The sequence below is a fragment of the Pogona vitticeps genome, chromosome 15 (genome assembly GCF_051106095.1).
Source record: "Pogona vitticeps strain Pit_001003342236 chromosome 15, PviZW2.1, whole genome shotgun sequence".
Lineage (NCBI taxonomy): Eukaryota > Metazoa > Chordata > Lepidosauria > Squamata > Agamidae > Pogona > Pogona vitticeps.
In genome coordinates, this window is record NC_135797.1 from 11,528,226 (window position 1) to 11,556,094 (window position 27,869).

Here is a 27,869-nt window from a genome sequence, read left to right on the forward strand (position 1 = left end):
TACAGAGGCTCACAGAGGAGAATAGCTTCGAGTTCCCCAGATAGTTCACTCCTCTCTCATCCACTTGCGCTTACAGTTTCAATCACTCACTCTGAGACATGAGGAGCAGAAAGAATAAAAACATCCCATTACTTACAGTTGTCGACAGATCAACAGCAAACAACTGTTAACAGCCGAAACAGCAGAGGGACTGAACAGATAAGGGGATAAAATTCCCCCCTTGTATGGCGCTTTTGCCTATAGGAAACCATTCTGTTTTGCAATGAGCAGGTGATAATTTCTGCCCTGGGTTAGTGGAACAATGGCTTGGGGGGCTACCAGACTACCTCTAGTAGCCCCGGTCTGTGCCTGTCTGTGCTATAATGGCTGCTAGCCATCTCTGAGCCTCTCCCTATACAATAGGACCTCTATATCCACGGGTTCAGTATCCACTGATTCCCTTATTCACAATATGAAAATATTGAAAATCTTAAAAGAAAAATCCTAGGGAAAAACATACACACACACACACACACACACAGAGAGAGAGAGAGAGAGAGAGAGAGAGAGAGAGGTGAATTTATCAGAACTGGCCACTAGAGGGAGCCAGAGACCACGCTGTGTATAATGTTCGCTATTAAAATAGCGCTTGCGACAATCCGTATTTTTCAGCGTTGATAGGGGAGCTCGGAATGAAACACACACACCCCAGATCTAGGGGCCCTCCTGCATTGAACGAACAAACCCAAAATTTGAAAAAATCTCTGAATTCCACCCCGACTTACCATACGAAACAAAGACAGCCCGTGATGTGGCGCAGCATTGGTGTGCCCACAAGGTCAGCTACGGAGGATCTAGAGTCGGCAGAAGGCATCTCTTTCTGTAAACTGGCTTTCAAAACCTGCAAGAGCAGACAAATAAGAGGCTCCTTCTTCCTTAGTTGCCAAATTTTCTAAGTGAAACCCTTCCCTCCATCCTTGGTCAGCAATCAGAAGAAGATGACAGGACTGTATTTGAATCCATGTAGACGGTTGTGGTGATGGAGGAGGCTCTTGAGGGTCCCCTGGATTGCAAGGAGAACAAACCGATCCGTTCTAAAGGGAATCAACCCTGAGTGCTCACTGGAAGGACAGATCTTGAAGCTGAGGCTCCGATACTTTGGCCATCTCATGAGAAGAGAAGACTCCCTGGAAAAGACCCTGATGTTGGGAAAGTGTGAAGGCAAGAGGAGAGAAGGGGACGACAGAGGACGAGATGGATGGACAGGGTCATCAAAGCGACCAACATGAATCTGACCCAACTCTGGGAGGCCGTGGATGACAGGAGGGCCTGGCGTCCATATTTGCATGCTTTTCGAACGGCTAGTTTGGCAGGAGCTGGGACAAGCGACGGGCACTCCCTCCACTGTGTGGATTCGATCTTACGATGGCTGGTCTTCTGACCTTGCAGCACAGAGGCTTCTGCGGTTTAACCCGCAGCAGCACCACGTCCCACAGAGGGAACTACCATACTGCAAAAATATATGCAGTATGGTAGTTCTATCTGTCTCCTTGTAGTCCCCTGAACCTTATGCATGTATGCATGCACTGTAAAAACACCCAGAAATATACATTTATACATATTTCCAGAGTACATTTACCAGAACTGGCCACTTGAGAGAGCCAAAGAACATGCCATTTATAGAATTTATTTACAGTGGTGCCCCACATAGCAACGATAATCCGTTCCAGATAAATCATCGCTATCCGGAAACGTCGCTATGCGGGGGGGGGACCCCATAGGAACGCATTAAATCCTGTTTAATGCGTTCCTATGGGGGAAAACTCACCGCTATGTGAAGATTCCCCATACGGCCACCATTTTCGCCACCTCAGTAAGCGAGGGCAGGGCACGAAAACGCTGTGGGTGGCCATTTTCTTCATCCGGCGGCCATTTTGGAACCGCCAATCAGCTGTTGGGGAAACATCGCAATGCGAAGATCGGTAAGCGAAACGCTTACCGATCATCGCAATGCGATTTTTGCCCATTCAAAACATCACAATGGAATCACTTTTGCGATCACTAAATCCGCATCGCTATGCGGATTTGTCGTTAAACATGGCGCTCGCTATGCGAGGCACCACTGTATAGAGAAATGCGCCACCCCGATGGGTTACCTCTAGGCTGAGTTTCTCTCCTCGTTCCTTTTGCCGGTTGATCCGTGCGACTTTTTGCAGCTCCTCGAGGGCTCGGTCGAGCTTGCCGGCCGTGGCGTACCACCGGGCCGACTCTGCGAACCACCTGCGGAAAGGAGGAGGGAAGGGGGCTAAGTAGAAGCCGGGCAAATAATAGTTTGTTGGCTCTTCTGCTGTCTTGAAGAAGCCCCCCTCTCGTGGTTACCCTCCCTCCTTCCTGTACCCCCCACAAGACTCACTGCCCAGCCTCCTGATGATTTAAGATCTCCCTCTATCTTCGTCCCTGCTCAGATTCTGTTGCTTTTAATGGCTGCGAGAGAACGGAAGGATACAGGTGAAGCTTTCCACGGGTGTTGCGCTGCGCAGAGCTTTCTCTGTTGAACTGCGGCCTGTCAAGGCAGCTGCAGGAGCCTTGTTGGAGGGAGGAAAAAGGCCACCCGAAAAAGTCCCAGGGGAGGAGAGATGATCAAGAAGGACCCGTTGTGTCCTCCACAGCTGGATTCCAAGAAATCTGGTCTTCTTAGCCACCTTTTGGGGCCCTGGATATGTTTCTCAAACAGAATCATAGAATGGTGAAGTTGGAAGGGGCCTCTTAAGGCCATCCAGTCCAACCCCCTGCTCAAGGCAGGAATCCCAATCCAAGCAGATCGGACAGAGGGTGGTCCCATTTTCTCTAGAATGCCTTCCGTGTCGGAGCCCTCACCACCTCCTGAGGTCATGATGAGTTCCGTTATCATACTGCTCCAACAGCTAAGACGTTTTCCCTGATATCCAGCTGAAATTTGGCTTCCTGCAGCTTGAGCAGCGCATGCGCCAAAGGCCCACCTACCAACTATACAGGAAGAAGGCGAAGTACGGGAAAGATACGGCGAGCTGAAGCCAACGCCAGTCCCGGATGGCATAAGCTATGCCCGCGAGGATGAATTGCCCGAGGCTGTAGCTATAGCCTGTCACCATGCTGACAGTGGCCCGGGAACGCATCGGAGTCCACTCCACTGCTGGAAGAAGAAAACGTTGCACGTTTTGAATTTCTGATTACATTCCTTTTCCTTGCACAGCAAAAGCCCCGAGACTCACAGAGGGGAATAGCCACAAGTTCCCCAGAGAGTCCACCCCTTTCTCATTAAGCACTGAGACATTGGTAGGAGAAAGAATCGAAATGTTTCATTACTTCTGGTTCCGAACCGATCAACAGCAAACAAACGACGGACTGCACGTGGCAGAGAAGTGTTTCTCTGAATTCAGACACAGAAAGAAAGGACTGGTTACCGCGGGATAGACGGACCGTCACCACAGCCCAGAAAGGTGTCTCCCAGTCACACAAACTATAGACGGTATGTGAGGTTGCAAAGACCCTAACAGAAAACTCGAGAGAGTCAAAAAGGAGAGGAGACTGAAGATTACATTCAACAGGGCTGTAACGTGCCCCAGGCATCCCCCAACTTACACAGAGAGACACAATTCAGTCCGATTCCCGAAAGCGCCATTCCGGACAGGAAGCGGAAAATGCAGTAAGCCGCAAAACTGGGCGCAAAAGCCGCGCAGGATCCGGAAACAGCCATCTGGAAGCATGACCAGATGAGCAAGAGTTTCCGGCCGAACCTAAATGGAAGAAAAAAGAAGCAGGTTAGCTGGAATATGTATGTGTGAGTGTGTAAGGCTGTGTGTGTAAAAGAGAGGAGAGGGGAGAGAGCGAAATTCCATCGCGAGGGAACTGGAAGCATGATGTAAAGCAGGATAATTCAGGTCCAGCCACACCTTAAGAAGAATGTCTAAAAGACCCAATATGAGCCTGTTCAAGGATGAAATCATCCGGAGAGGCCTTTCTCTCCGTCCCGACACCCTCATAGGTATGTTTAGTGGGTACACAGGAGAGGGCTTTCTCTGTGGCTGCTCCCAGACTTTGGAACTCCCTCCCACTGGAGACCAGACATTACTGTCCTTCTACAAGCAGACAAAGACCTTTCTCTTCAGGCAGACTTTCTTTAAATGATGGGTTGACAGAGGGGATTTTTAAAAAGGGAATATTTTATGCTGGTTTTACTTGTGTTTTTAATATTGTTCTTATTTTGAGTTTTAGTATGATATTTTTCATTTTATTAAAAAAATTTTAAAAGTGGCATAGCGCTGCATTAGTTGCTCAGCAAGCCAATTTTAAAGTGGCATAGCGCTGAATTGGCTTGCTGAGCACCAATTCAGCGCTAGATTCAAAGGGTGTCAAAGAAGAAAACTTCCTCCGTTTCCCCCTCTACAGGGGGATGGGAGGAAGCTTTCAATTTCTTAGATCCTGAAGTGGCTTAAGAAACGTGGCAGTGTAAGCCACCTGTGTTTATTCACACGTCCCAGAACCAAACTGGAGCAATCCTTCCAGTACCAAAGTGGGGAAAACTCCCCCACAAAAAAACCGTCAGAAAAAAAAAAAACAGTAGCTCCCGACAGGGACCCCAAAAAGGTGCCGGTAGTTATGTTTCAGGGATGAGTTCGTTTTCGATTGCCTGTCTATCGTGTGGTCACTGGGGAAAAGGGACAAGCCAGCGCGTCCTTTACTGCAGGAGAAATCACTATGTCACCACACTCTGTGACACCTAATTTGGTCCTCCGCAGTTCACCAATTTGGACGAAGCTTTTTTGACACCAGAACTCTTAAAAGCCTGGGTTCGAATCTCTGTATATCCCAGCATGTCTGCATGAAAGGGTGAGTCCCTACATTTCCGCCCCACCCCCGAGAGCCACCTCTGCCAAACATCTGCATCGCCTGCAGGTCCTCTCCCAGTGAAGAATTTTGGCCCGGGTGGGTTTTGAAGACAATAACGTCCCCCCTGACAAATTCCTTCCTATCTGAGGCAGCGAGGGGAAACGCACATGTTTTTAAGCGATGGAATGAGACAGAAAGCAAAACGATGAGATTTTTTTCCCCCACCCGCCTTCTCGAATGCTAGAGTCCAGCGCAAGAGATGGAAAAAAACTACGTGTCTTCTTACTTGTCCGAGAGGCCTCCAAACACCACGGCGCCCGCCAACACGCCTGCCATGTATATCGACTGGGCCATCTGTTGTGAGGTTCGAAAGTCACACACCAGGTCCCACTGTGGGATTGAGAGAGAGAGAGAGAGAGAGAGAGAGAGAACACAACCATGATCAACCAATTTACAATTGTTGGCTGGAATCAAATGTGTGTCTGTTGTGTCGTTCACCGAGGGTGATTTGGGGGGCTGCTCGGGACACGTGGTGGTTGTGCACTTAGGCACGTTAAAAGCATGCAAGGCAGGGCACAACAGGACGACTCGTTAATTAGTTACAAGGATGTGCAGCAAATTATGCATATTTTACGCAAATACCGGTAAGTCTCCAGCTGCAGTTTTCGAACCTGCCGTACAAAGATGGTGTTTGAGGACAGTTTCTCCTCCTCATGATTATTGTGTGCCGTCAAGTCAATGTCGACTTAGGGCCACACTTAAAAGAGTTTTCGAGGCAGAGTGTCATTCAGAAGTGGTTTCTCCTTCCCTTCTTCTGGGGCTGCCTTGGGATCACTGGGCAGCTGGCCCAATGTCACCCAGGCTGGTTCTTCTCCCACGAAGCACAGTGGGGAATCGAACTCTCGTTGTTGTTTAGTCGTTAAGTTGTGTCCAACTCTTCGTGACCCCATGGAGCAGAGCCCTCCTGTCTTCCACTGCCTCCTGGAGATGACTAGAAAAGTACAGTGGTGGCTCGCTAGACAGTTACCCCGCATGACAGGGTTTTTTTTTGCTAGACATTGACTTTTTGCGATTGTTATAGTGATTCGCAAAACAGTGATTCCTATGGGGGAATTCCGCTGGACAATGTTTGTCCAGATTTTCGCTAGACGATGATTTTGACAGCTCCCTCCGCGCTCGCAAAACAGGTGCTTTTGGGACCTAAGCTTTGCAAGACAGTGATTTAAACAGCTGATCGGCGGTTCGCAAAGCGGCTTTCCTACGGCCGATCTTCGCTAGACAACGACGATTCTTCCCGACTGGAACGCATTAGACAGGTTTCAATGCATTCCGATGGGGAAATGCTTTTCGCTAGACGATGATTTCGCTAAACAGCGATTTCAGTGGAACGGATTATCATCGTCTAGCGAGGCACCACTGTAATCCTAAAATGAAGCCGGCGTACTTAAGGTCACCTGTGGTTTAGGCTTCAAGTGGGAACTCATCTCTTCGTTTAATGCTGCAACCAGACAGCAACATAAGATTGCCAACTGATCAAACCAGAAAGGCTGAATTTCCTGGATGCTGTCTTTAAATCAACCCCTTAAGATGATTCGTCCATTCATGCATGGTCTGGTCTCAATTGTTCCAGTTTAGCTCCCCAAACAAGAGCAGCTGTCGCGCCGGACCAAAAAGAGTCCAGACTAGGTGTGGGATACAGTTGGTTTGTGATCTTCTGAGCCGGAAGCGGGTCCAAAAAATTGACCTAAATGGCCATCTAATCACACCCCAAGTCTCCACCAACATCCGTGGATTCTCTCCCTCTTGCAAACGGGAGGGAGAACAGAGTTCAACCCGAAGGATGTACGTTTGTGATTTTGATGATGAAATCGAAGGTCTCAGATCTGCAGGTAAGAGTTTTGTCCCCTTCAATACCAGGTACCAATATTTTTTTCCCTTTGCTTCTGAGAACGCAATGAATATATTAATAATCTGCTTTTAATTGTGCTTCCAATCTTTTTTAAAAAAAAATTAATTGCACTTTTCATTGATTAGGAAACGCCGAGGCCCGCTTTCGGAAATGGTCAGGTTAGACATGAATCTTTGGATTGGTGTGGATGTTACTGGGTTATGAGTTGCAAAGAACAATTAGCTGATAAGGAGGAAGGCTTTAAGTGGCTTCAGGATCTTCCCCGAAAAGGATAGTGGCTCTTAAGTAGGAAGGATGCTGCCTGGTGGACGGAACCTCTACAAAGCAACTATGAAAGCAGTGGCGGTATTCTCTCGGCACATTTAAGCAATCCTATTATAGCACTAAATGTCGGTAAATTTAAAAGCCATTATTTGACTTATGCGATACATAATATTGTTGCTTTAAAGCAGGGATGGAGAAGCTCAGAGCTTCAGGGACTGTGAATTCTTGTGTGATTTTTGTTTGTTTCACAAAGTTGTCAACAAGAATCGAATGAGCAAAGCAGGCATCTCGTCCGGCTTGAAAGCCATTCCATTCCCGCGACTCGAATCCCCAGCCCTGCTCCCCGCCAGAGGTTGCCCAGACAGGAAAGGGGGTGCTCAGGATCAGTGTAACTCTCCTACCTCTGTGACAACAGTGGACGCAAAAGTGTGGTTCTCGTAGACCCAGCCGTCGAGGCAAGCTTCCGTCTCTGCCTCCACGTCTTCCAGACCTGTGGAATTGCCCGCCAGCAGTTGCCACTGCGGGGTGACAAAACGTTGACATTTCTGTGCCGTCCGCTGGCCGTGGGCTGGGATGAAGGCCTTCAGGAGAGCAGGGCAGTCTACGCCGTCCGTGGCATTCCGGCCACACGTGTCGTTCAGGGCCACCCAGCAGCGGTGGCCGGGGACAGCCGCCGTGAAGTTCTGTAACAAGTTGTGGGCTGCCATGAAGACCATCGGGAAGCATAACAAGAGCACGTTGAGGATCTGGAAGCGCCCCATGCCACCCACTTGCTCCAAAAGCTGAGCAAAAGTCATGATGGAGGATGTGAATCGGGCCCCGCAAAATGGTAGGTCTCTCGCCCAAGAGGGCTGGTGGCCGGGCTCACGATGGCCAAGCGTTGGAGATCTTGAGAAAGAGGCCCACCTGGTTGAAGCGGTCAAAATGATGATGCCATTTCAGCTGACCGTCGTGAGGCTTCGGTCGGTCCGAGGGGTCTGAGAAACGGAACGTTTAAGGAAGAGATTATTTCACATTTCTCCTGCTGGTGGGCAAACAGACGGATCCACGCTCGCGCTGTGTACTTTGAGCCACCTCCAAGATCACCAAAGGTCTCTCACCAAACTCCAAAGAAATCAGTAGGATGAGAGCTGTCCGTCTATGGCCCTGCAAAACTGCAGGAACCGAAAGGGGCAGGAAAACTCCAAAGCAAAAAATCCGTGTGCCAGCAAGGTGCCTGTTTTCGCTGCTGGTTAAGCCCTGGCTGAGTTTATTAGACAGCTTAGCCAGTTTAATTAGACTCACGTCTCTTAGGTCGGGGAGGGGGGGTATTAAGGTGGGGGAGAGGCACGCCGGGAATTTATTTCCAAGGAATTTGGGCGAGAGGGTGGCAGGAGGCAGAACGCAACGGAATCGGAGCTGGAACATAAACTTTTCTCCTCTTTGGATCATTTGCATGTCTCAACATAAAATAAAAATAATAATAAGGATGCCAGGACTGTCGTGAAAGGGACAATGTTGTGTCAAGTTCAAAGCAACCGCTCTTTGGGGTACCCGGAAAGAAATGTCATCCTGCGCCCACCAGCTGGCCACTCCAAGACCCTGGAAATTTCCTTTAAAACCATGCTTCTTGCAACTAGCATTTTAGAGGGGCTTCCTCGTTGTCAGCAGTTACAGTGTTTGAAAAATTAACTAGTTCTGTCGCTTGTTGGAGGGCTCATTATTTGACTATCATCTACAGCTTTCTAAAAAGTCTTAGGTAAAGGTAAAGGTTCCCCTTGACATTTCGTCCAGTCATGTCCGACTCTAGGGCGCGGTGCTCATCTCTGTTTCCAAGCCGTAGGGCCAGCGTTTGTCCGTAGACTGTTTCCGTGGTCACATGGCCAGTGCGACTAGACACGGAACGCTGTTACCTTCCCACTGAAGTGGTCCCTATATATCTACTCGCATTTTTTACATGCTTTCGAACCGCTAGGTTGGCGGGAGCTGGGAAAAGTGACGGGAGCTCCCTCCGTGGCGTGGATTCGATCTCACGACAGCTGGTCTTCTGACCCTGCAGCACAGAGGCTTCTGCGGTTTAACCCACAGCGCCACCACGTCCCACCTTAAAAAGTCTTACAACGTCCTTAAAAGTAGCTTGTGGACCTAATTTGTTCCTCTTTGTTATGCCGTTTTTTAAAATGCATCTCTCTTTGTTCTGTCCTCGTTCCCTAGGATCCACTTCTTTGTCTTTCTGGCAGTCCAGGGTATCCAGAAAGCGCTCCTCCAGCACCCTATTTCAAATTACTCTTTTCTTTTCCTGTCTGTTTCCTTCACTATTCATCTTTCACACCCAGGAATCTCAGGAGGACGACCTTGGCCTTCGTCTCCAGCGACACACATCCTTCCACTTGATAATCATCTTTCCCACTTCCTTCCTTGCTCTCGCCCTGCGTCTCAACCTTCTGATTTCTTGGCCGCAATCTCCACTTAGATTGACGGTTGAACCAAGGTGTAGAAGATCGTGAACAATTATTTTTTAACAAACCCTGAATTTCTAGCTGGGAACCACCTAGGAGCAGAAGGGGGGTGCTTTATTTCTCTTCTCCTCCTCTTCGTCTTTCTCTCCTCTCTTCCTTTCGTCGCCTTATTCAAACCCAGTTTCCTCCCCAGGCAGCCTTTTATGGAACAAAGTTAAAAACGGACGGAGAGGATGTAGGAAAAACCAGCAGGGCTGTTTGGGAAACCAGGCGGAGCTGTCTTGGAAGTAATTGGAGGGTGGTGGTGGAAAGGGCCAGATTCTTATGGATCCACATGTTTGTGACGTAGGATCATCCCCAGATCGCTCTCCATCATCGGCACCATCTCTGCCCAGAGATTGGACAGTGGTTGGGGAGCAGATCCCATGTTAAGTTCATGTGGATCCATGCTTGGACCAAAACCTTTGCACCTCAAAGCCACACACATGTCATTTCCGTGGTTTATTCTGTGGGTACAAACAGGACTTAAGATTTGACAGTGTTTGGGGGTGAAGCAAGTCTCGAAAGATCTTCTCCTTGCCTCTTTACAAACATCCGCAGTCCGTCCTCGGTTGGTGGTTCTTTGGAGCCGAAAAGAGCCTGAATATTTTAAGGAACTATGCACTGCTTCCCCCCCCCCTTCTCTTTCTCTGGCTACCTCTTTTCCTGCTTCTCCCTGCCTCCCAAGGAATAGCTGGAGCATCCTTGAAGGGATACAGGCAGCCAAGCTTTCTAAAGGGGCTTTGCCAGCAGACCCTCCCTCTCCCTCTCCCTCACCTCAGCTCAGTGGAAAAGGGCCAGTGGCCAACAGGAGGGTAAGGTTGGACAAAGCCTCAAATACAAGGATTTTAAAAGCCAGTGTCACCCCCCCCCCTCAACGGAGAGACAACACAGCTTCAACACAGATTAAACGTTTCCCTAAGAGGGCGCAGAAACTCTTCCAAATACCATGCGACGACTGCATGACTTTCATGCAATTTCAAAACCACCGATCCGGTTACCGATTCCTTTTCATAGGGTATCTCTGCCCCTCTCCCTGTAGACTTTCCTTGGTCAGGTGAAGATCTCCCTTTTTAGGCAGGCTTCTAAGCAATAAGTGGGGTTCTCAAGAATGTTGTATATATTTGAAGGTAGAGGTTTTTTTAAAAAAAATTTTTTTAAAATTTTCAAATGGTGGTTTTTAAAACTGGTAGAGGTTTAGTTGCTATTTAGCAGTTTTATATTGTGTTTTATTAAAATTGTGATTGTTGCGTAGTTTTAATCGTTTGTGGGTTGCCTTCGAGTCATTTGTAGGGAGTAAGTTGAAACAAAATGTAGGATTTTGAGGAAGCGAAAATATTACTATTTTAAGGCAAGGATTATCGTCACCATCGTCTTAGAACTCGAGAGCTAGAAGGGACATTATGGATCATTGAGTCCTGATCCTGTCAAGGAGGCAGAGTGGGGAATCGAACTCCCAACCTCTGGTTCTGCAGCCGGAGACCAAAACCAGTGAGCTATCCAGCAGTCATCATAATTCAGAGGGAGATGACAGGGTTTTACAGTGGTGCCCCGCATAGCGACGATAATCCGTTCCGGATAAATCGGCACTATCCGGAAACGTCGCTATGCGGGGGGGGGGAAACCCATAAGAATGCATTAAACTCCATTTAATGCATTCCTATGGGGGATAAACTCACCGCTAAGCAGGAATCCTCCATAGGGCTGCCATTTTCGCCGCCTCGGTAAGTGAGGCCAGGGCGCGAAAACGGAGCGGGCGACCATTTTTTTCTTCCGGCGGCCATTTTGGAACCGCCAATCAACTGTTTTTAGAACATCGCAATGCGAAGATCGATAATCATTGCAATGTGATGTTTAGCCATTCTAAACATCGCAATGTGATCACTTTTGCGATTGCAAAAGCGACATCGCTATGCGGATTTGTCGTTAAACGGTGCGCTCGCTATGCGAGGCACCACTGTATATGCAAATGGATGGAATCTCTCAATAGGCCACCTGTGTTGGAGTTTTTGCAACCTCGGATGCTGCCTCTAGTAGGTGTGGCTTAGAGGGACCTTCCTAGTTTGGGGGTGACTGTCAGTTTGTCCAGCACCACATCCGTCTATAGACACCTGTTGCTGAGAAGCCATTGTGTTTCTTCTTAGTTTGCTGTTTGAGCCGTTCAATCGTAAGTAATGAAAACACTTTTATTCTTTCTCTTACTAATTCTCAGCGTGAATAATGGAGACTGTTGGTGCCAGTTCATGTGAAAAATAGGTGGACGACTCCGGGGAATTTGATTCAGGTCTGTGAATCCCTACATGTTTGCAGCGCAGCGAGAGGAACTTAACAAAAATTCAAAACTTTACGATGCCCTTCTCAGTGGCTGCTGATATCCTGCAATATTGGCTCAGGCAATATTGATCCAAAAGGGTCAAGGATCTGACTTAACTTAAGCCAGCTTTGGGGTTTGCTGTTAGATCAAATCGTCATCCAGAAAACAGGAGAACAGGAACGTTTTTTGCCATAAGGGTCGGAGCTCAGAAGCAGCATAGCTGGTTTCGATCAAGTGGCCGTCTCCCCTTTTTAAAAAACCTTACACATGTTTTCCAGCATGTTTAGTGTTTTAAATGGACCTGGAGAACTCAACAAACAGTCTAAAGCTGCCTTAAAGACAAACATATTAATGCAACCGTCCACACAGTGTTTTCTATTGAAGCAGAAAGTGGCACAGAAACGTGAAGGCTAATAAATTTAATATTGCAGGACGTCAGCCAAAGTTGCCAAGGTACATCACAGGTACAGCGAGAAGTGTAATCAGGCTGTGAAATAAACACATAAGGTACATCCTGACAGGTAAAGGTGTTCAGAACTCAGGTATATTAAAAACACAGTTAAAATTCTCCACCGCAGCGGTTGGCAACCTCGTGAACTTTGTCCTGCAAACTTATCTCCTGTACGTTAAGGAAAAGAAAAACCTTGATTCAGATTAAGTCCAAACCAACCGAATCAAACCTACTGAGAAAAAAACTCGAATTGAGGAATTTCTGTAAACTCCTTTATCACAGGATTGATATATTTCTCTACCCCCCCAAAAAAAAGAGCAATAGAGGACGGCCAGGAAATAGAAGGGATCCGGTCCAAAATGACAGCTGATCCAATCATTCGAAGGGAAAGCGTTTTACAAAATGGCTCCTTCCAGAACTTTATTTCTGCCGATCATTTTCTTGATTTCCCCCCCCCCAAAGTTTTATCTGGGCTTCTTTCCATTGAACCCAGATGTATTAAGACAAGCTTAAGATATTTTGCTGTCCGGCGCGAAGAACAACATGGCGCCCTTAACAACGTCCTTCCACACAGATGACGGAACAGCAACGAAATTATTCCCGAATTTGTGCCTAGACGCAAAAATTAGCATAGGCCTACGACGTGCAAAGCCGTCTCATGTGCTTGTGAACGGTGGACACCCAACATTCAGAAACCATTGGGAGAAATCTGAAACTCAAAGAAGAAGCTTTGATACTCTCACGGAGATGTCCGCGAACTTCTCGGAGTTCTCCAAGTTTAGCTGCCATCTTTGCACGGATCCAGTTTGGGGGAGTCCAGGAGCACCGTCATTTGCTGCTCGTCTTCCTGGCCCTTCCTTGACCTTAAAAAAAAGCAGGAATGGAGATAATTAATCAACAGAGAGAGACGCCAGAAATGCATTGGTAAAGTCAACCGCCTGAGTCGTTCAATGGCCGGGCAGCTGCGTTGCTCTCCGAAGGGGCTCAGTTCCATCCGAGGGTCCAAGCAGGATTAGGAAAGAAGGCTTCCAGGAACCCCTTAGAGACTCAGCCAGGCATTGTCTGTAAGGCAAGGGCCCTATCCTGTGTGCCAGAGGCGTCCGGAAAGTCCACAAACCAAACATGATGTGCCCGTTGCCCTTGACTTGTGTTGTTTCCCAACGGGTGGCATTTAAAGACAGATTGTTATAGAATCATGGAGTTGGAAGGGGCCTCTATGACTAACCCTCCTGCTCAGGAGGAAGCCAAATCAAAGCAGATCTGATTCCCTCTTGAATGCCTCCACAGCGCTGTAGCGCTCACTACCTCCCGAGGTCATGCGTTCCATTGTCGTACGGCTCTAACAGTTGAGATGTTTTTCCTGATCTTCGGCCTAAATCTGACTTCCTGTCGCTTGAGCCAATTCGTACGTGTCCTGCACTCTGGGAGGATGGAGAACAGATCCTGCCCCTTCTCTGAAAGGCTACCGTTCAAGGATTTGAAATGCGCTATCCTGTCTCCTCTCGGTCTTCTTTTCTCAAGGCAAAACCTGCCGAATTATTTCCATCTTTCCTCCTAGGGCTTGGTTTCCACCCCCCTGACCCTCCTGGTGGCCCTCCTCCGAACTTTGTAAGTTCTATTTCCAATTATCCCAGGTGATGAGAATTATTCGGGGCTAAACCCAATGCCTTCCATGGGCCGCGGGGCCAACCAGATGCCCTAACGAGATTCCCACAAGCAGAGCCGGGGCCGAAGGGCATCTTTCCCCCTGTGCTCCCCCCACGAATAGTATTGACAGGTTGACGTCCTCAGAACTTAGCACTTAGTTGCAAATATTGAGGGTCTAAAGGAAGGACTAAGACCAAGGAAGGACCAAGAGTTGGGAAATAATCATAACATTCTCTAAAGGGCCACCCAAAGGTCATCTGGTCCAACCCCCCCCCCATCACAGGAAATCCTCAGCTAAGACACCTCTGACCATCCCACCTCTTTCTGAAACCCTCAAACAGATCCAGGAACTCACTGCCTTTCCACTTGCTCGACCGTCTCCGGCAGGGGGACGTTCCGTGTCTCCGGAAGAAGACAGGCGACGGTGCCGGAGATGATGGGGGAGATTCCGTAGATGATGAGCGGCAAGGGTGGGAAAAACTCCCCCGTCATCTGCACCAGAGGGGCGATCATGCTGCCCACCCGGGCCATGGTGCCCCCGAGGCCCAGCCCGGATTGCCTGGCGTGGAGAAAAGGAAGTAGACATGAAGACGTTTTGATCGTCCTCCGCACACTTCTAGTCCTCAACGTCTGTTCTCGACGAATTGGCTCTCTGGTACATTTTCCATTCTGACTTTCTTCCAGTGAGCTCAAGGAGAAAGGATTTTGTTTGTTTGTTTGTTTGTTTGTTTGTTTGTTTGTTTGTTTGTTTGTTTGTTTGTTTGTTTGTTTGTTGGCAAAGTTTGCAGGGGAAAGTACAGTAGGACCCCCGCTATCCATGGGTGATCGGTTCCAAGACCCCCGCCCGGCAGATGCTGAAATGCAGATGATAACAAATGCTATTCTAAGAGTGAATGCTATACATGGTGTGGTCTCTGGCTCCCCCTAGTGGCCCATTCTGTTAACTTTATCTTTAGAAATATACCTGTATTTTAGATTTTTTTTAAAAAATGTTTTCAGTATGTTCAGACCTTGGAGAAGTGACTCGGCAATACTGACCCCCATGGATATGGGGGTCCTACTCTATGGGGAGAGGCTGGGATAGAGTTAGTGTCCATTATAGGAAAGCGTGTGCATGCATACACAAACACCAGCCTTGGCTAGAGGTTGTCCCTTAGAAGGCAAAACGGGACGTTACAGATCTTGGCGCAGGAAACAAAAATATCTTCACTGCACAGTTATAAAGGAACAGTTTGACACTAATTTAGTGGCCCGAGCTGCAGCCTACAATGTTTTGGGATTTGTGGCTTTGCCGTTTTTGTTCAAAGGACGGGGTTAAGGGCCATATTTTTGCCATGAAATAGTGAGCAGAACTACATTGCAGTATACCACCTCCAATTAATTCAATTAATTGAAAGCAAAATTCCAACTACATGACAGTATTTGTAAGCATGGGGAAACTTGCATTTTTCTTTGAAGAATGTTTTTTTGGGGGACTCTGCATCCCACTTTTAAAAAAAGCCAATATTTTTGGTCGTGTGAACGGCCATGTCATTGTATTCGTGACCAATGTGTGTGTGTCCCTGTGTTCGCATCTTGGCAATGTGCTTGAGGTGATATGTTGTCTTGTTGAAAAATCTTGTCTGCTGTCCAAATTCTTCTCCTTTGCAAATATTTTTAAAAGAAACGGTTCGACTTTAGCATCACATCGCAAAGGCGCTGGAGTCTTTCTGTCTGCAACACTGATACAGCGCTATGCCACTTATATAAAAAAAGAGGGGGGAATTAACTCCAAACAAGACAGTGATGGATAAGAAAAGAATTCAAGCAGAGTCAGGACAGACCCATGGGAGAATCAATGGGTCAACCCTGGGTCTATTTAAGGCCATTTAAAGAACAGCGTAGCCCCCTTCGCTGAATCAGGCTGATTCAGTTGAGGCTGCCCCATAATGACAGTGAAAGAAGCATGTGACACGAATCGATGCATTAATACCTGGACACAATTCTCAGATTATTTGGGCAATGCAGTTGCAGTTTTAATTTGGATCTTCTGGTGTGCTCTAACCCTGTACCAAATGAGCTCTCAAAATATATTCCACTTTTCTGCTCCGTGTTGCTTTTAGCAGCTTACAGGGGAAAAAATGTGTTTTTTTTTAAAAGGAAGGGGGGGGGGAATCGACAAATAAGCAGTATCTTTCTATAGAATGCATACTATTAGTATTAAATGAGGGACAGCCCTGAAATAAGGCTGTTCCCGGTCCAGCAAAGCAGAGGTGTTGTACACCCACTGGGAAGCAGAACCGAAGCCTGAATTCTTTGACCCACCTGATCACGGTTGGGAAAAGTTCTCCGGTGAAGATGTAGGCAGAGTTGAAGGAAGCCGCTAAGGAGCCTTTCCCGATCACAGCAAAGGTGAGGCGCAGATTGCTCAAATCTAGGGCAGAAAGAAACAGAATGGTTTATGCTTCGGGGTCATCATCTGCTAGACTCGAGAATCCTTGCCTTTTTCCACTGCATTGAATTCCAGAATAAATCTCACACGTACATTCCGACAAGCTCTCCTCCTTTGACACTAAAGTTGGAGTTGAATATTTGATGTTTCGTTCAGAAGCTTCAGATTGCTTACATTTAGGAACCTCTTACTTTGTGGGACAGGAAGCAACCGTCAGAACTGGATATGGAACAACGGATTGGTTCAAAATTGGGAAAGGAGTACGACAAGGCTGTATATTGTCCCCCTGCTTATTTAACTTATATGCAGAATACATCATGCGGAAGGCTGGACTGGAGGAATCCCAAACTGGAATTAAGATTGCCGGAAGAAATATCAACAACCTCCGATATGCAGATGATACCATTCTGATGGCAGAAAGTGAGGAGGAATTAAAGAACCTCTTAATGAGGGTGAAAGAGGAGAGTGCAAAAAAGGGTCTGAAGCTCAACAGAGGACGAGATGGATGGACAGGGTCATTGAAGTGACCAACATGAATTTGGCACAACTCTGGGAGGCAGTGGAAGACAGGAGGGCCTGGCGTGCTCTGGTCCATGGGGTCTGTTTGAATGCTGATTTTTCAGCTTTAAAAGCATTGTTTTGCTTTTATTTAAAAAAAGGTTGAAATATGATGTCTGCCCTGCCTTGCTAGACATCAGTCACATCCTGTTTCTCCATGTCCCCACCACCACCACCACGTTCCTGTTGTGCAACCCTCACCTTGAGGCACAAAGATGTTGGCTAAGATGCACAGTCCGGCTAGGATGAGGGAGAAAGCTTGGCAGAACCGTCGCCCGACGAAGGTAATAATCAGGACGGAGATGAACTTGGCGGGGAAGTCCACCGCCCCGAAGACCAGCATGGTGAGGTAAATGTTGAAGCCGAAGTTCTGCAGATCCATGACCAGCCCATAATAGGCAAAGCTGGTGGCAAACCTAAGGTGCAAAAAAAAAAAAAAAAGGTGAATCAGAACGCCGTTCCTTCGGTAATCCGAACGACGGTCAATGACGCGTTGAGAGAAATTGACTCGCCCATTGAGAATATCTAAAGTCTTAGAGTCAACAGACAAATTTATCAAGACCTTGGCTCCCTTTTATGGAGTATGTGGTTAAGAACCCACAGTTTCAACAACCTGCATTTTCAAATTTTGGAGAGATGTTCTTTTGTTCTTTTTTTCCAGCTGTGGCACTTAGGACGGGAATACTGGACACCGTGTGCCATTTTCTGCTGAGCGAGAAAGGGAGCCATCTGTTTCCGATTTGTTTCAATAAAGTTATTTCATTGTTTTAAAAGTCAGCAAGAAGGATTCCTAAGGAAGGTAGCTGCATTGCGCTGGATCAGTAAAAAAAATCTGTGCTCCTCGGAGTCTGCCATAATTTGGGGAGTTGTGTAATTCTTCTGTGTGTTCATTTAAGGACGTCTTCTGTCGGTTTTGGGATTTTGATTGCGATGAACTGTTTAGAGCAGCGCTCCTCACTAAGGCAGTGGCCTATCAAGAGACAAAATAACTCCGGTAGGACCCCTGTATCCACAGGATCGGTATCCGCAGTTTCATTTATTTGCGGTCTGAGAATATTAAAAGAAAAAAACCCTAGAAATATGTATTTTCAAAATGAATCATCCAGAACTGATTGCTGGTGGAAGTTAGAGACTGTGCTACGTATTCTTGTTGTTAAAGACAAGTTCTGGTAATGCAGGGTGAAAATATCTTTTTTCTGGATTATTATTATTTTTTCTTTTACCATGCTGTATAGCATTCATTATTATACGCAGTTTTCAGCATCCGCTGTGGGTGGGACTTGGAATCAATCCCCTGCAGATATGGGCTCCTGCTGTAAATAAATAAATCACCTCGCTTCAGCTCTTTAATCTTGGGGAGAGCCGTTCTTTTTGAGAGCTTAATGGCCTGAATTTTTTTTTTTTTTTGGAAGACAAATAGCCCTCAAAACGCTTTGCATTACTGAACAGAAACAGCTGGCAAGACGGATCTCTTTAATCGTTGAAATGACATGTCGTCAAGTTGATTCTGATGAACGGCGACACTTTCTAGGGTTTTTCTGGGTATCGAGGACTCCCTTCTTCCAGGAGCAGGCCAATTGCCCAAGGCTACGCAGGCTGGCTCTTCTCCTGGGAGACGCCACGGGGATTCGAACTCATGACCGCTGGCTCTCGATCCAGCCACCTAACACAGTGAGCTACCCCCAGTGCACTGCGGATAAAGAGGGATTCTCCAAAACGAAAACCCACAACAGAATATCCTGCAATCCAACGATCCCCATAGTTTTACTGGTCGTACTGGTCACATACTAAGGATCTCAGGAGCTGGAAGTGACCAAACGGCTACCCTTCCATGCATGGGTTTTTCAAGTAGAAATCTGGCATTATTTCTGCCCCTGCCGCCTCTTTATATGTATAATCTTAAAATTGCAGAGCAGGAAATGACCAAACGGAAGATCAACTCCATTCCTGGAGGAGCAGTGGGGAATCGAACTCGCCACCTTATTCCCGCAACCCGGCTCTCGCAGGAACAAAACATTTCCCCAGCAAGCGGAAGGCCTTACCAGACAAAAGACACCCCGCAGGAGATCCTACGGACAGTCGGCGTCCGGACAAGGTCGGCCATACTGTGACTGGCTTTGTTAGAAGAAAGCTCCTTCTGCATGCTCAGTTTCAAAACCTAAAAAGAAAAGGGAGCAAAGATGAGGGAGGAGTATGAAGGAAGGAGATCGTAGGAATACGAATCCGCTCGTTGCCGGACAAGAGTCTGGAAATGCCCCGCCGGCTCTTGGGGCCGTTCCAAGGCTCACGGGCAAAGGGCTGGCAAAAACGTTGATCCATGTAGATTCATAAGCTTGAGCTGTGCCGCAAATTGTGTTACTTTGTGCTGTGTTGTGTTTCAAACTCTCCCCATTGATATCGCTGGGGAAGCTTCGCTCAAGAAGGAGCGGGCTGGCAAAGAGTTTGGGCAATGGGTTCATCCAATAGCAAATCAGAGCTGTACGGCGAAGTGTTTTGCTTTTTATAAAAAAACCTGCAATCACTCCTCTTGATTTATACAGTATTTGTGCGGTGGCAGAAGTTTCAATCAAGGGGAAAAGGTCTGACAAAACAGCACACTGGGAAAACTGGCCCTTTTTCAGGGACGTTGGCAAGTCTTTGGATCCGAGTTCTGAGTTCGAGTCTTGGGTATCAAATACCAAGCCCCAAGTATTAGTCCCTATTAAAAACAAGCTTTTTCCCCCCAGAAAAAAAGGCGGGTTCTGAGTTCAAGTCATTGAAAAAAACCAAAAACAACTGAGTCGAGTCACCCGTGTGACTTAAGTCCAACCCAACAGTGAGCCTTTATTATCCATAGAGCAAATAATCTTTACCCCCTTAGGAGTCCCAGACAAAGTAGTATTTTGAGAAAGTCACTGCAGACGAACACCAGGGCTGTCCTAATTGTGTCACAATGAAGCCTATCTCTTTACTCAGAAAATTATTTATAAATTGCTTTTCTGCCTCCCTCATCCTCGGGCCCTCAGACTAATGCACAGTTTAAAAAAACTCGACAACAATAAAAATGAAATTGCAAAAGTAAAATTGGGGACAAATGCATTAATAAATAAAAGAAACCAAACAACTTTAAAATCTAGCAAAGTTCTGGTCAAACTGTTCTGGGTGGTTTCCAGCGATAAAACGGATAATCCATCAAATTAAAACACAGAAAATAGCCATAGAGGCATGGATGACAACCAGCACACGGATGTGAGGTGTCTAGAAAAATCAGGCAGAGAAACCAAGAAAAGGCCCCTTTGGAAAGATATGTTTTTGGGGAAGCTTTTAAATCTTGGGAGAGAGTTGGTTCCAGAGTCGGTGGAGCCACCACGAAGAGGGCCCTGATTCTGGTGGAGGAGTTTCCGGCCTCCTTCATAGTGGCCTCCGGGTGGAGCAGTGCCGGAGAAGACCTAGCAGTGCAGGCGAATGGCGTTGGGATGAGTGTGACCCCCTACCTCAACGTCAAGCTTCTCTCCTTCCTGCTTCCTCCCATTTATCCAGGCCGCTCTCTTCAAACCTCGGACGGCTTGTTCCTGTTTCCCGGAAATCGCCAGCCAACGTGCGGACTCCACAAAAAGCCTACATGGCAAACACAACGGGTAAAAAAGAGAGAACATTTTGATTGCACATTGAAGGACGTCAAGCTGAGCGGTTAGAGCTGGACGGGAACAAAGCGCTCGGACTTCACTAAACGGAGATTTGTCTAATCTACATGCCAAGCTCAGAGAGCTTCCACTGTTTTGCAGTGTAACTTTTCCCCGACTTTTATAACCCTTAGGGTATAACGTCACTAAATGCTGCAGGAAGAATACCATCTCGTTGGAAGAAGAGCTTTTTCTGTGCCTCCTGCTGAAACACAACATTCACTTTTGAGATTTGGGAAAGGAAAGAACAATTTTAAAAAATCTACAGTTACTGTAATGGTAGTTACTAACCTTTACTGTAATGGTAGCAACTAACAAGGAGGTAACTGTTTTTGTTAATCCCTTTGGGGTTTTAAGCAGCATTTAAAAAGCAACCTTCTAGACTCCGCATGTGGCAGACCCTGAGTTGATATGCCAACCTACCAAGAGTAAAGGAAAAACACGAAGAAAGGCAGAGAGACGGCCAGTTGGAGCCAGCGCCAGTCAGAGACCGCATAGGCCGCTCCAGCCAGGATGAATTGCCCAGTGGTGTAGCAGTAACCGTTGATGGTGCCAACAATGGCACGGTATTTGGTTGGAATCCACTCCATGCCTGGAAGAAGAGAAAGCAAATCAACCGCCAGTTCCAAGGGACAAGCGTTTCCCCACTGACCGAATTGCACAAAAGGAATGCAATGGCTACACTCCTTCGTTCTACAATTTCCAGCACAATACAGTAGGACCCCCTTTAGCTATGGGACCAGTATGCGCTGATTCACTTATCCACAGCCTAAAAATATTTAAAGAAAAATCCTAAAAAGATATGCCGTATTTTTCCATGTATAAGACTATACTTTTGTCTAAAGGTATTTCTCAAGATGAAATTACCAGAACTGGCCACCAGAGGGAGCCAGAGACCATGCTAGGTATAGTGTTTGATAGAGAAATGTATTTCCGCCGTGTCATTACCAGAATTGGCCACTCCAGGGAGCCAGAGACCCTGCTATGTATAGCATTCACTATTAAAATCGTGTTCACTATAATCCACATTTTTCATTATCCACAGGCTTCGACTTGATTCTCTACAGATACAGGATTCCTACTGTAATTACCCAGTCAGTATAAGCAACTGCATGCCCAGAACAGCTGTATCTGAGGTGCAGAGCTTATCAGCAAATAGTTACAAGTAGTGCGACTAGTTACTTTTAGGTACTAGGTAATTACAAAGCAATTGCAAAGTAACATTTTGTTATTTCAGTGCAATGAGCCATACCCAGTTACCTCAAAAATTGCTTTCAAAGGGCATTTTGAGAGCCAGGTGTTATGCCACCCTTTTCTTGGTCCGAAGTGGAAATACGCTTCGGTTTTTTGTCTTTTGGGTTTGTATAAACATTTCTAAGCCACGACGTAAAAATTAGCCACAGGAATATTTCCCTGTATTTTCCTGGTTTACGGAGAGCAACAGCGCTTTGTGTTAGGATGATTGCTTGACTGGAGCAACTCAGGCTATAGCAGCATCCAGAAGTAATGAATAATTTAACTATTTCCATCCCCCCCCAAAAAATAATACTTGAATCGATTATTCCCTAAAACCTCAAGAGATTTTGATGCTTCTCAGCCCCTATCCTGGGGCAGGGGAGCCTCAAACTTCCATGATTCACGGCGAGGATGAACATCCCAGTCTAGATTTGCAAGACAAGGTGGAGAAGCGTGGAGCGACAAGGTGGAGCGAATCTTCTGATCGTGGGATCCGAGCGAGTGGAGGAGGGGAGGTACTCACACAGCGAGACCGAGTTAAGTGCAATGCCAGACATGGCTGCTCCACACAGGAAGCGGAAAACGCAGTACGCGGTGAAGTTGGGCGCAAAGGCCGTGCAGGCTCCGGCCACGCCCATCTGCAGGTAGGACCAGATGATCAGGGCCTTCCGTCCGAACCTGAAAGGGAGAAGCACGTAAGTCTTAACATGCTTCTTGTCTTAACCCTTCTCCTGCCTAATCTTTGGGGCCTCGGGAGTGGCCTGTTGCAATTTATTTATTTCTCTACGGCAGTGTCTATACTGCAACTCCAGCAGAAATTTTATTCGTTTACCGACTTACAACTTTTCATTGCTGCCTTTACTTGCAGTAACTCAAAAGTTTTAATTCCTTCCTGCCTCAAATTCTCTCTTCCCCCCACACCTTTAACAGACAACTACTGTGAATCTGGCCTGGCTGAGACCAACGCGGATGCATTAGTTCACCTAGACAGAAAAAAGAAAAGAAGAATGAGAGAGAGAGAAAGAAAGAGAGAAAAGGAAACGAGGAGGAAATCTCTCCCTGTTTATAGCTTATTAAGTAGCTCTTCTAGAATTGCGCCACCTGCTGGGCTAGAAGAATCCTGTGTTAAACAAGCGGCAAACAAGCTTTTCCTGTTCTTTCCTTGTGTTGTAATTCAAACTGACTTTGGGGAACCTGAGCTTTCTGGTGACTTCATAGTGAATTTGAATGCTGATTTCCCGTGAGTTTTATTACTCAACTTTACCTAAGCTTAGTGATTCAGTGCTGGGTTGGGTAAGGGGACGGTGATGGGTGTGGACCACCTGGGGAACAGGAAGGATCTCTCTGGTGTAATTTGGTGGTAAGTCAACGGTCTTCTCAGCTGTTGCCTCTTACCTGTCGGAGAGGCCGCCAAAGACTATGGACCCAATCAGCACCCCGGCCATATAAATGGATTGAGCCATCTGCCTCAGGGACCGGGCATCACACACCAAATCCCACTGGGAAGAAAAAAAAGAGAGAGAAAGTATAAGCGTTATGAGAACACCATGATGGGCCACATTAAAGATGGCTATTAGTTGTCGCACATTAATTTCCTCACCGACGTATCTTGCATTAAGTACACTTCGTTTTGTGATTGGCTACTGGAAGGTAAACACGGGATTAATTTGCCGGTTTTATCTCTAAGGAAATCCTGCTGTGGGAGAGCAAAGGGTTGATTACGGGAAATAATTGTCCCCCTTATCACCTCATTGAATCCTGAGAGACAGAACTTGAACAACTGGGGTTGGGTTGGGTTGGGTTGGGTTGGGTTGGGTTGGGTCATCGTTCCCAGAATCCCTGAGGCTGCAGGAGGACCGGCCACGTGGACTAGGGGAATTTAGGGGCTAAACAAGTCACTTTTCCAGGCTGAATGCCTACCAGCAATATCATGAGCACAGAAATGAGTTAGAAATCATAGAAAAATGAAGTTGGAAGAGGACCTACAAGGCCATCAAGTCCAACCCCCTGCTCAAGGCAGGAATACCATCAAAGCATTTCTGCCAGGTGATTATCCAAGTTTTTCTTGAATGCCTCCAGGGTTGGAGCACTCATCAATTCCAGAGATAACTGGTTCCACTGTCGTACTGCTCTAACAGTTAGGAATTTTTTCCTGATATTCAACTGAAATCTGGTTTCTTTTAACTTGAGCCCATGGTTGCGTGTCTTGTACTTTAAGACAATCGAGAACAGATCTTGTCCCTCCTCTGTAGGACAGCCTTTCAGATATTTGAAAAGTGCTATCCTATCACCTCTTTCTCAAGGTTAACCCTGCCCAATCCTTTTCAGCCTTTCCTCATAAGTGGTTACATTTAATTGCAGAATTGTCTGACCATCAATAACACGTTTCTTACTGCTTTTAAGGAAGTAAGCACCTGCTCTTGCTTGTCCACGTCTTCCTGTCCTTTAAAAACAAACAGGAGCTGGGACAAGTGACGGGAGCTCCCTCCGTCGCGTGGATTCGATCTTACGACAGCTGGTCTTCCGACCTTGCAGCCCAGAGGCTTCTGCAGTTTAACCCGTAGCGCCACCATGTCCCACTCACCCTACCATTAGCCGTTAAGAAATATCCATTTCCCCTAAGGCCCTAAAGCATCCTTCCTGAAAAATCAGCCAACGGAAGCGTGTTTTAAGAAAAATCCTGCTGTTGAAAAACAAAAGTTTTGACAGAACTTTTGTACCAACCTGGGGACACACTTGGTCTCATGTGATTCTGGAAGTTAAGGAGGATTTCGCTTAGTTCCTCATTGGGTGAGAGACCCCCTAGCTATTACGAGTGGCTTCCAATTCTTGGAGAGAATCCAATTTGCAAATTGGAAAGCTGTTGGCAGATGAGAAAAGAAGACTGAGGTGGAGGCAGGAGAGCACTTTTCAAATACTTGAAAGGTATTCATACGGAGGAGGAGGGGCAGGATCTGTTCTCCATCATCCCAGAGTGCAGGACACAGAATAATGGGCTCAAGTTACAGGAAGCCAGATTTCGGCTGAATATTAGAAAAAAACTTCCTAACTGTTCGAGCAGTACGACAATGGAACCAATAACCCTTGAGAAAGGGTGAGTGTGTCAACACTGGGGGCGTTCAAGAGACATTTAGACAACCCCCTAGCAGATATCCATTTCTGCATTGAGCAAGGCGTTGGACTCAGTGGCTTCACAGGTCCCTTCCAACCTCATTATTCTATGATTCTATCATTCTATGAACCAACTCAAGAGAAGGGCCAATTCTTATGTTCTTAATTTCTCAAGCTCTGGGCTTCGTTTGCTCAAACCAACCAAACCCTCTCTAGTAGGGTCTTGGCACTCACCTCACTGACGATGGTGTTCTTGAACACGCTCCTGTCGTAGGTCCAACCCTCAGGACACGGCTCGGTGTCCACAGCGGTGTCGTTGGCGAGAGAAGCATTGGGGTCCAGGAGCCTCCACTGGGTGGTGACGAAACGGCGACACCTCTCGACTTTCTGGTTCCCGTCCATGGGGATGGAGATTCGGAGGAGGCTCTGGGCTCCCAGCTCTTGGCTGACGTTGGGGTGGCCGAAGCGGGTTGCGTTGGCCGTCGTCGTGATGCGGATTTGGCAGTGGTGCCCGGGAATCCCGGCGGTGAAGTTCTGCAGCATGTTGTGTCCGGCCAGCATCATCAAGGGGATAGCCAAGAAGGCCACCGAAAGCCTTTGGAAATGCCCCATCCCACCTAAGTTGTCGAGGATTTCGGCAAACGTCATGGCGAGGCGGCTGGCCGGCACAAGGAAGGAGCTGAAGAGGGCGCAGTTGATTTGAGCTTTACGGGTAACAAACGATGGGCACAATGCTAGAAGGGTGGGCCGTTCTCAAAGCAGCTAGAATGGTGCTCCCCCCCCCCTTTTTAAAAGAAAGGTGGAGATTCTGGACTTCCTTACTTTTAATATCCCTCCTGCCTCCTTACACTTCCTTTATGCACCAAATAAGCAGTCCGTGGCTTGAGGGTGGGCCTCCATCCCAGTGGAGAAGGAGAAGTGGAGAACGCTGTGGCTTCACCGGTGATGCTTCCACCATTTGGCTCAGCCCGTTATATAAAGCGCCACACGGGTTAAAGTATTACTTTCCTTGGGGAGGCAGCGTGGGCTGCTAAATGGTCCGGAAAGATGCTCAAGGGGCCAAGGGACAGGCCGGCCCGACCAGTGGACCTTGCATTGCATCACACGACGGACGTCGCCAATCCAAAGAGGAAGGGGTGGAGGGAGAATTATGGTACTGTAGATTTGTAAAGCTAGAAGGGTCAATGAATCATCAATGAATGAGAGCTCGCCACCCTTTGAGGCTGTTCCTTCCACTGCCAAAAAAAAAATTCTTCCTAAAGTTTAGGCATAATCTCCTCTAATTTGAATCTATTCCTTCAGGCCTTCCCTTCTGGAATCCCAGAAAATAAGCTAGCTCCATCTACGTGGCAGCCTTCAAATCTTTGAAGACGGCCACCATGGCATTTCCCAGCTTTCTCTTTCCTCAGGCTTAAAAACCACCCAGCTTCATCAACCGTTGGTCCAAGGACAACTTTTCCAGACCTTTCGCTTTCTTGATCATGCCCTTCTGGGACACATTCCAGCGTCTCCTGATCTCTGGTGCCCAGAAATGGACCCAGTATTTTAGGTGAAGTTTGACCAAAGCAGAACAGACCTTCCTCTGAATCTGAACACCGTTGTAAGCCTGGTGCGATAATATAACCTTTGCTTTTTCTTGCTGATTATCCAGTAATTGGCAGAGGTGGGTGTCAACACTGATTTACGTAGGCTTGTCTCTTTTTTCCTTCTCCCAAATTTATGGACTGTAAAAATCTGTTAGGTGTGCTCGGTGATAGGGTAGATTTTCCCTGAGTTCAGTTTTGTTTTAGTTGTTTTAGTTGGCTTAAGCGAATTCCTCTATTCAATTCTAATCAATCAATCAGAATGAAATTATTTTTCAGATCGTGATCTTCTTTGAATTTTTCGTTGGCCCCTAACTATGTAGAACAATATACCGTATTTTTCGCACTATAAGACACACTTTTTCCCACAAAACAGGGGGGTTAAAAGTCTGTGCATCTTATGGAGCGAAGAAAACAGATTATTTTTTCCTGTTTTCTTCTAAAAATTTGGTGCGTCTTATGGAGCGAAAAATACGGTATCTGATAGCAAAGAATCCACCTGGTAGAGTAATTATCGTGTGTTGTCTGAGCACATTGGGTGATCCAGGGTTTTCCCCACTAAATTGCAAAATTATCTGGTTGATCCTTTGGTCAGCCACTCTGACTCAACCCGTCCTACCTCTGAGGGTTGTTGTGTGGAAAAGTCAAGGAGAGGAGAACCCTTAGGCTCATTGGAAGAAAAAAAAACAGAATAGAAATATAAATGATAAATACATTTTGCAGGGGAAATCACATACAAAATACGAGTCCTTCCTGCATCTTGTTTACCCAGACTGATGTGCAGACCAGATGGAATCGCCTTACGTTTACAGCACTGCAATATTTATGGAGATTGGAACAGATCTGATTTATCAGTCCTTGTGAGACGGGGAGAATTTTGCTCTCTTTTTTTTTTTTTTTTTTTGGAGAATGATTGTTGGGTTCGAGGCTGAGCTGTCGGCATGCAGCATTTCAAGATGAAGGAAATGTGTTGGTTTATAAATCAGCATCATCTCAAATTCTGGCTCGCCTGAAAGCTGGGATCTTTGAATCATTGATCGCCGGCAAGGAAGGATGCTTTTTCACAGCATCCTCTTCAAAAAATATCTCTTAATTGCTCCCCTTTTTCTTTCTGACCCTAAAGCCCCATGAAAACTGCCTTTGAAGCCCCTGGCTGTGTCAAAGGAAGGAAAGACCGTAGAATCGTGGAGTTGGAAGGGGCCCCTAAGGCTATCTAGCCCAACCCCCTTGCTCAGTGCAGGAATCCACGTCAAAGCAGATCTGACAAGAGGGTGGTCCAGTTGTCTCTTCAATGCCTCCATCGTTGGAGCCCTCACCGCCTCCTAAGGTGATGGGATCCGTTGTCGTACTGCTCTAACAGTAAGGAAGTTTTTCCTGA

At 46.9% G+C, this 27,869-nt stretch overlaps 2 protein-coding genes across 2 annotated transcripts in view; both read right to left on the reverse strand.

Annotated features, from left to right (window-relative positions):
- The window catches only part of LOC110069902 (solute carrier family 22 member 6-A), a 16,333-nt gene extending 6,015 nt beyond the window's left edge, over positions 1-10,318 (reverse strand). Inside the window, exons 1-6 of the mRNA XM_072984030.2 lie at positions 7,423-10,318; positions 5,135-5,238; positions 3,601-3,755; positions 2,983-3,151; positions 2,136-2,259; positions 765-880 (exon numbers count right to left, since the gene is read on the reverse strand). Of these exons, the coding sequence (XP_072840131.2) occupies positions 765-880; positions 2,136-2,259; positions 2,983-3,151; positions 3,601-3,755; positions 5,135-5,238; positions 7,423-7,818 (1,064 nt within the window). The 5' untranslated portion in view covers positions 7,819-10,318. The remainder of the gene's footprint in view (positions 1-764; positions 881-2,135; positions 2,260-2,982; positions 3,152-3,600; positions 3,756-5,134; positions 5,239-7,422) is intronic.
- A 1,898-nt stretch (positions 10,319-12,216) lies between these two features.
- LOC110069895 (solute carrier family 22 member 6-A) lies at positions 12,217-27,616 on the reverse strand. Its single transcript, XM_020777468.3, has 10 exons — positions 25,143-27,616; positions 23,193-23,296; positions 22,321-22,475; positions 20,985-21,153; positions 20,373-20,496; positions 18,942-19,057; positions 17,101-17,315; positions 16,215-16,323; positions 14,266-14,469; positions 12,217-13,126 (listed from the first exon to the last, which is right to left on the reverse strand). Exons 1-10 carry the CDS (start codon positions 25,554-25,556, stop codon positions 13,042-13,044), a joined length of 1,695 nt encoding a protein of 564 aa, XP_020633127.3. The 5' UTR covers positions 25,557-27,616; the 3' UTR covers positions 12,217-13,041.
- Positions 27,617-27,869: the final 253 nt, after the last annotated feature.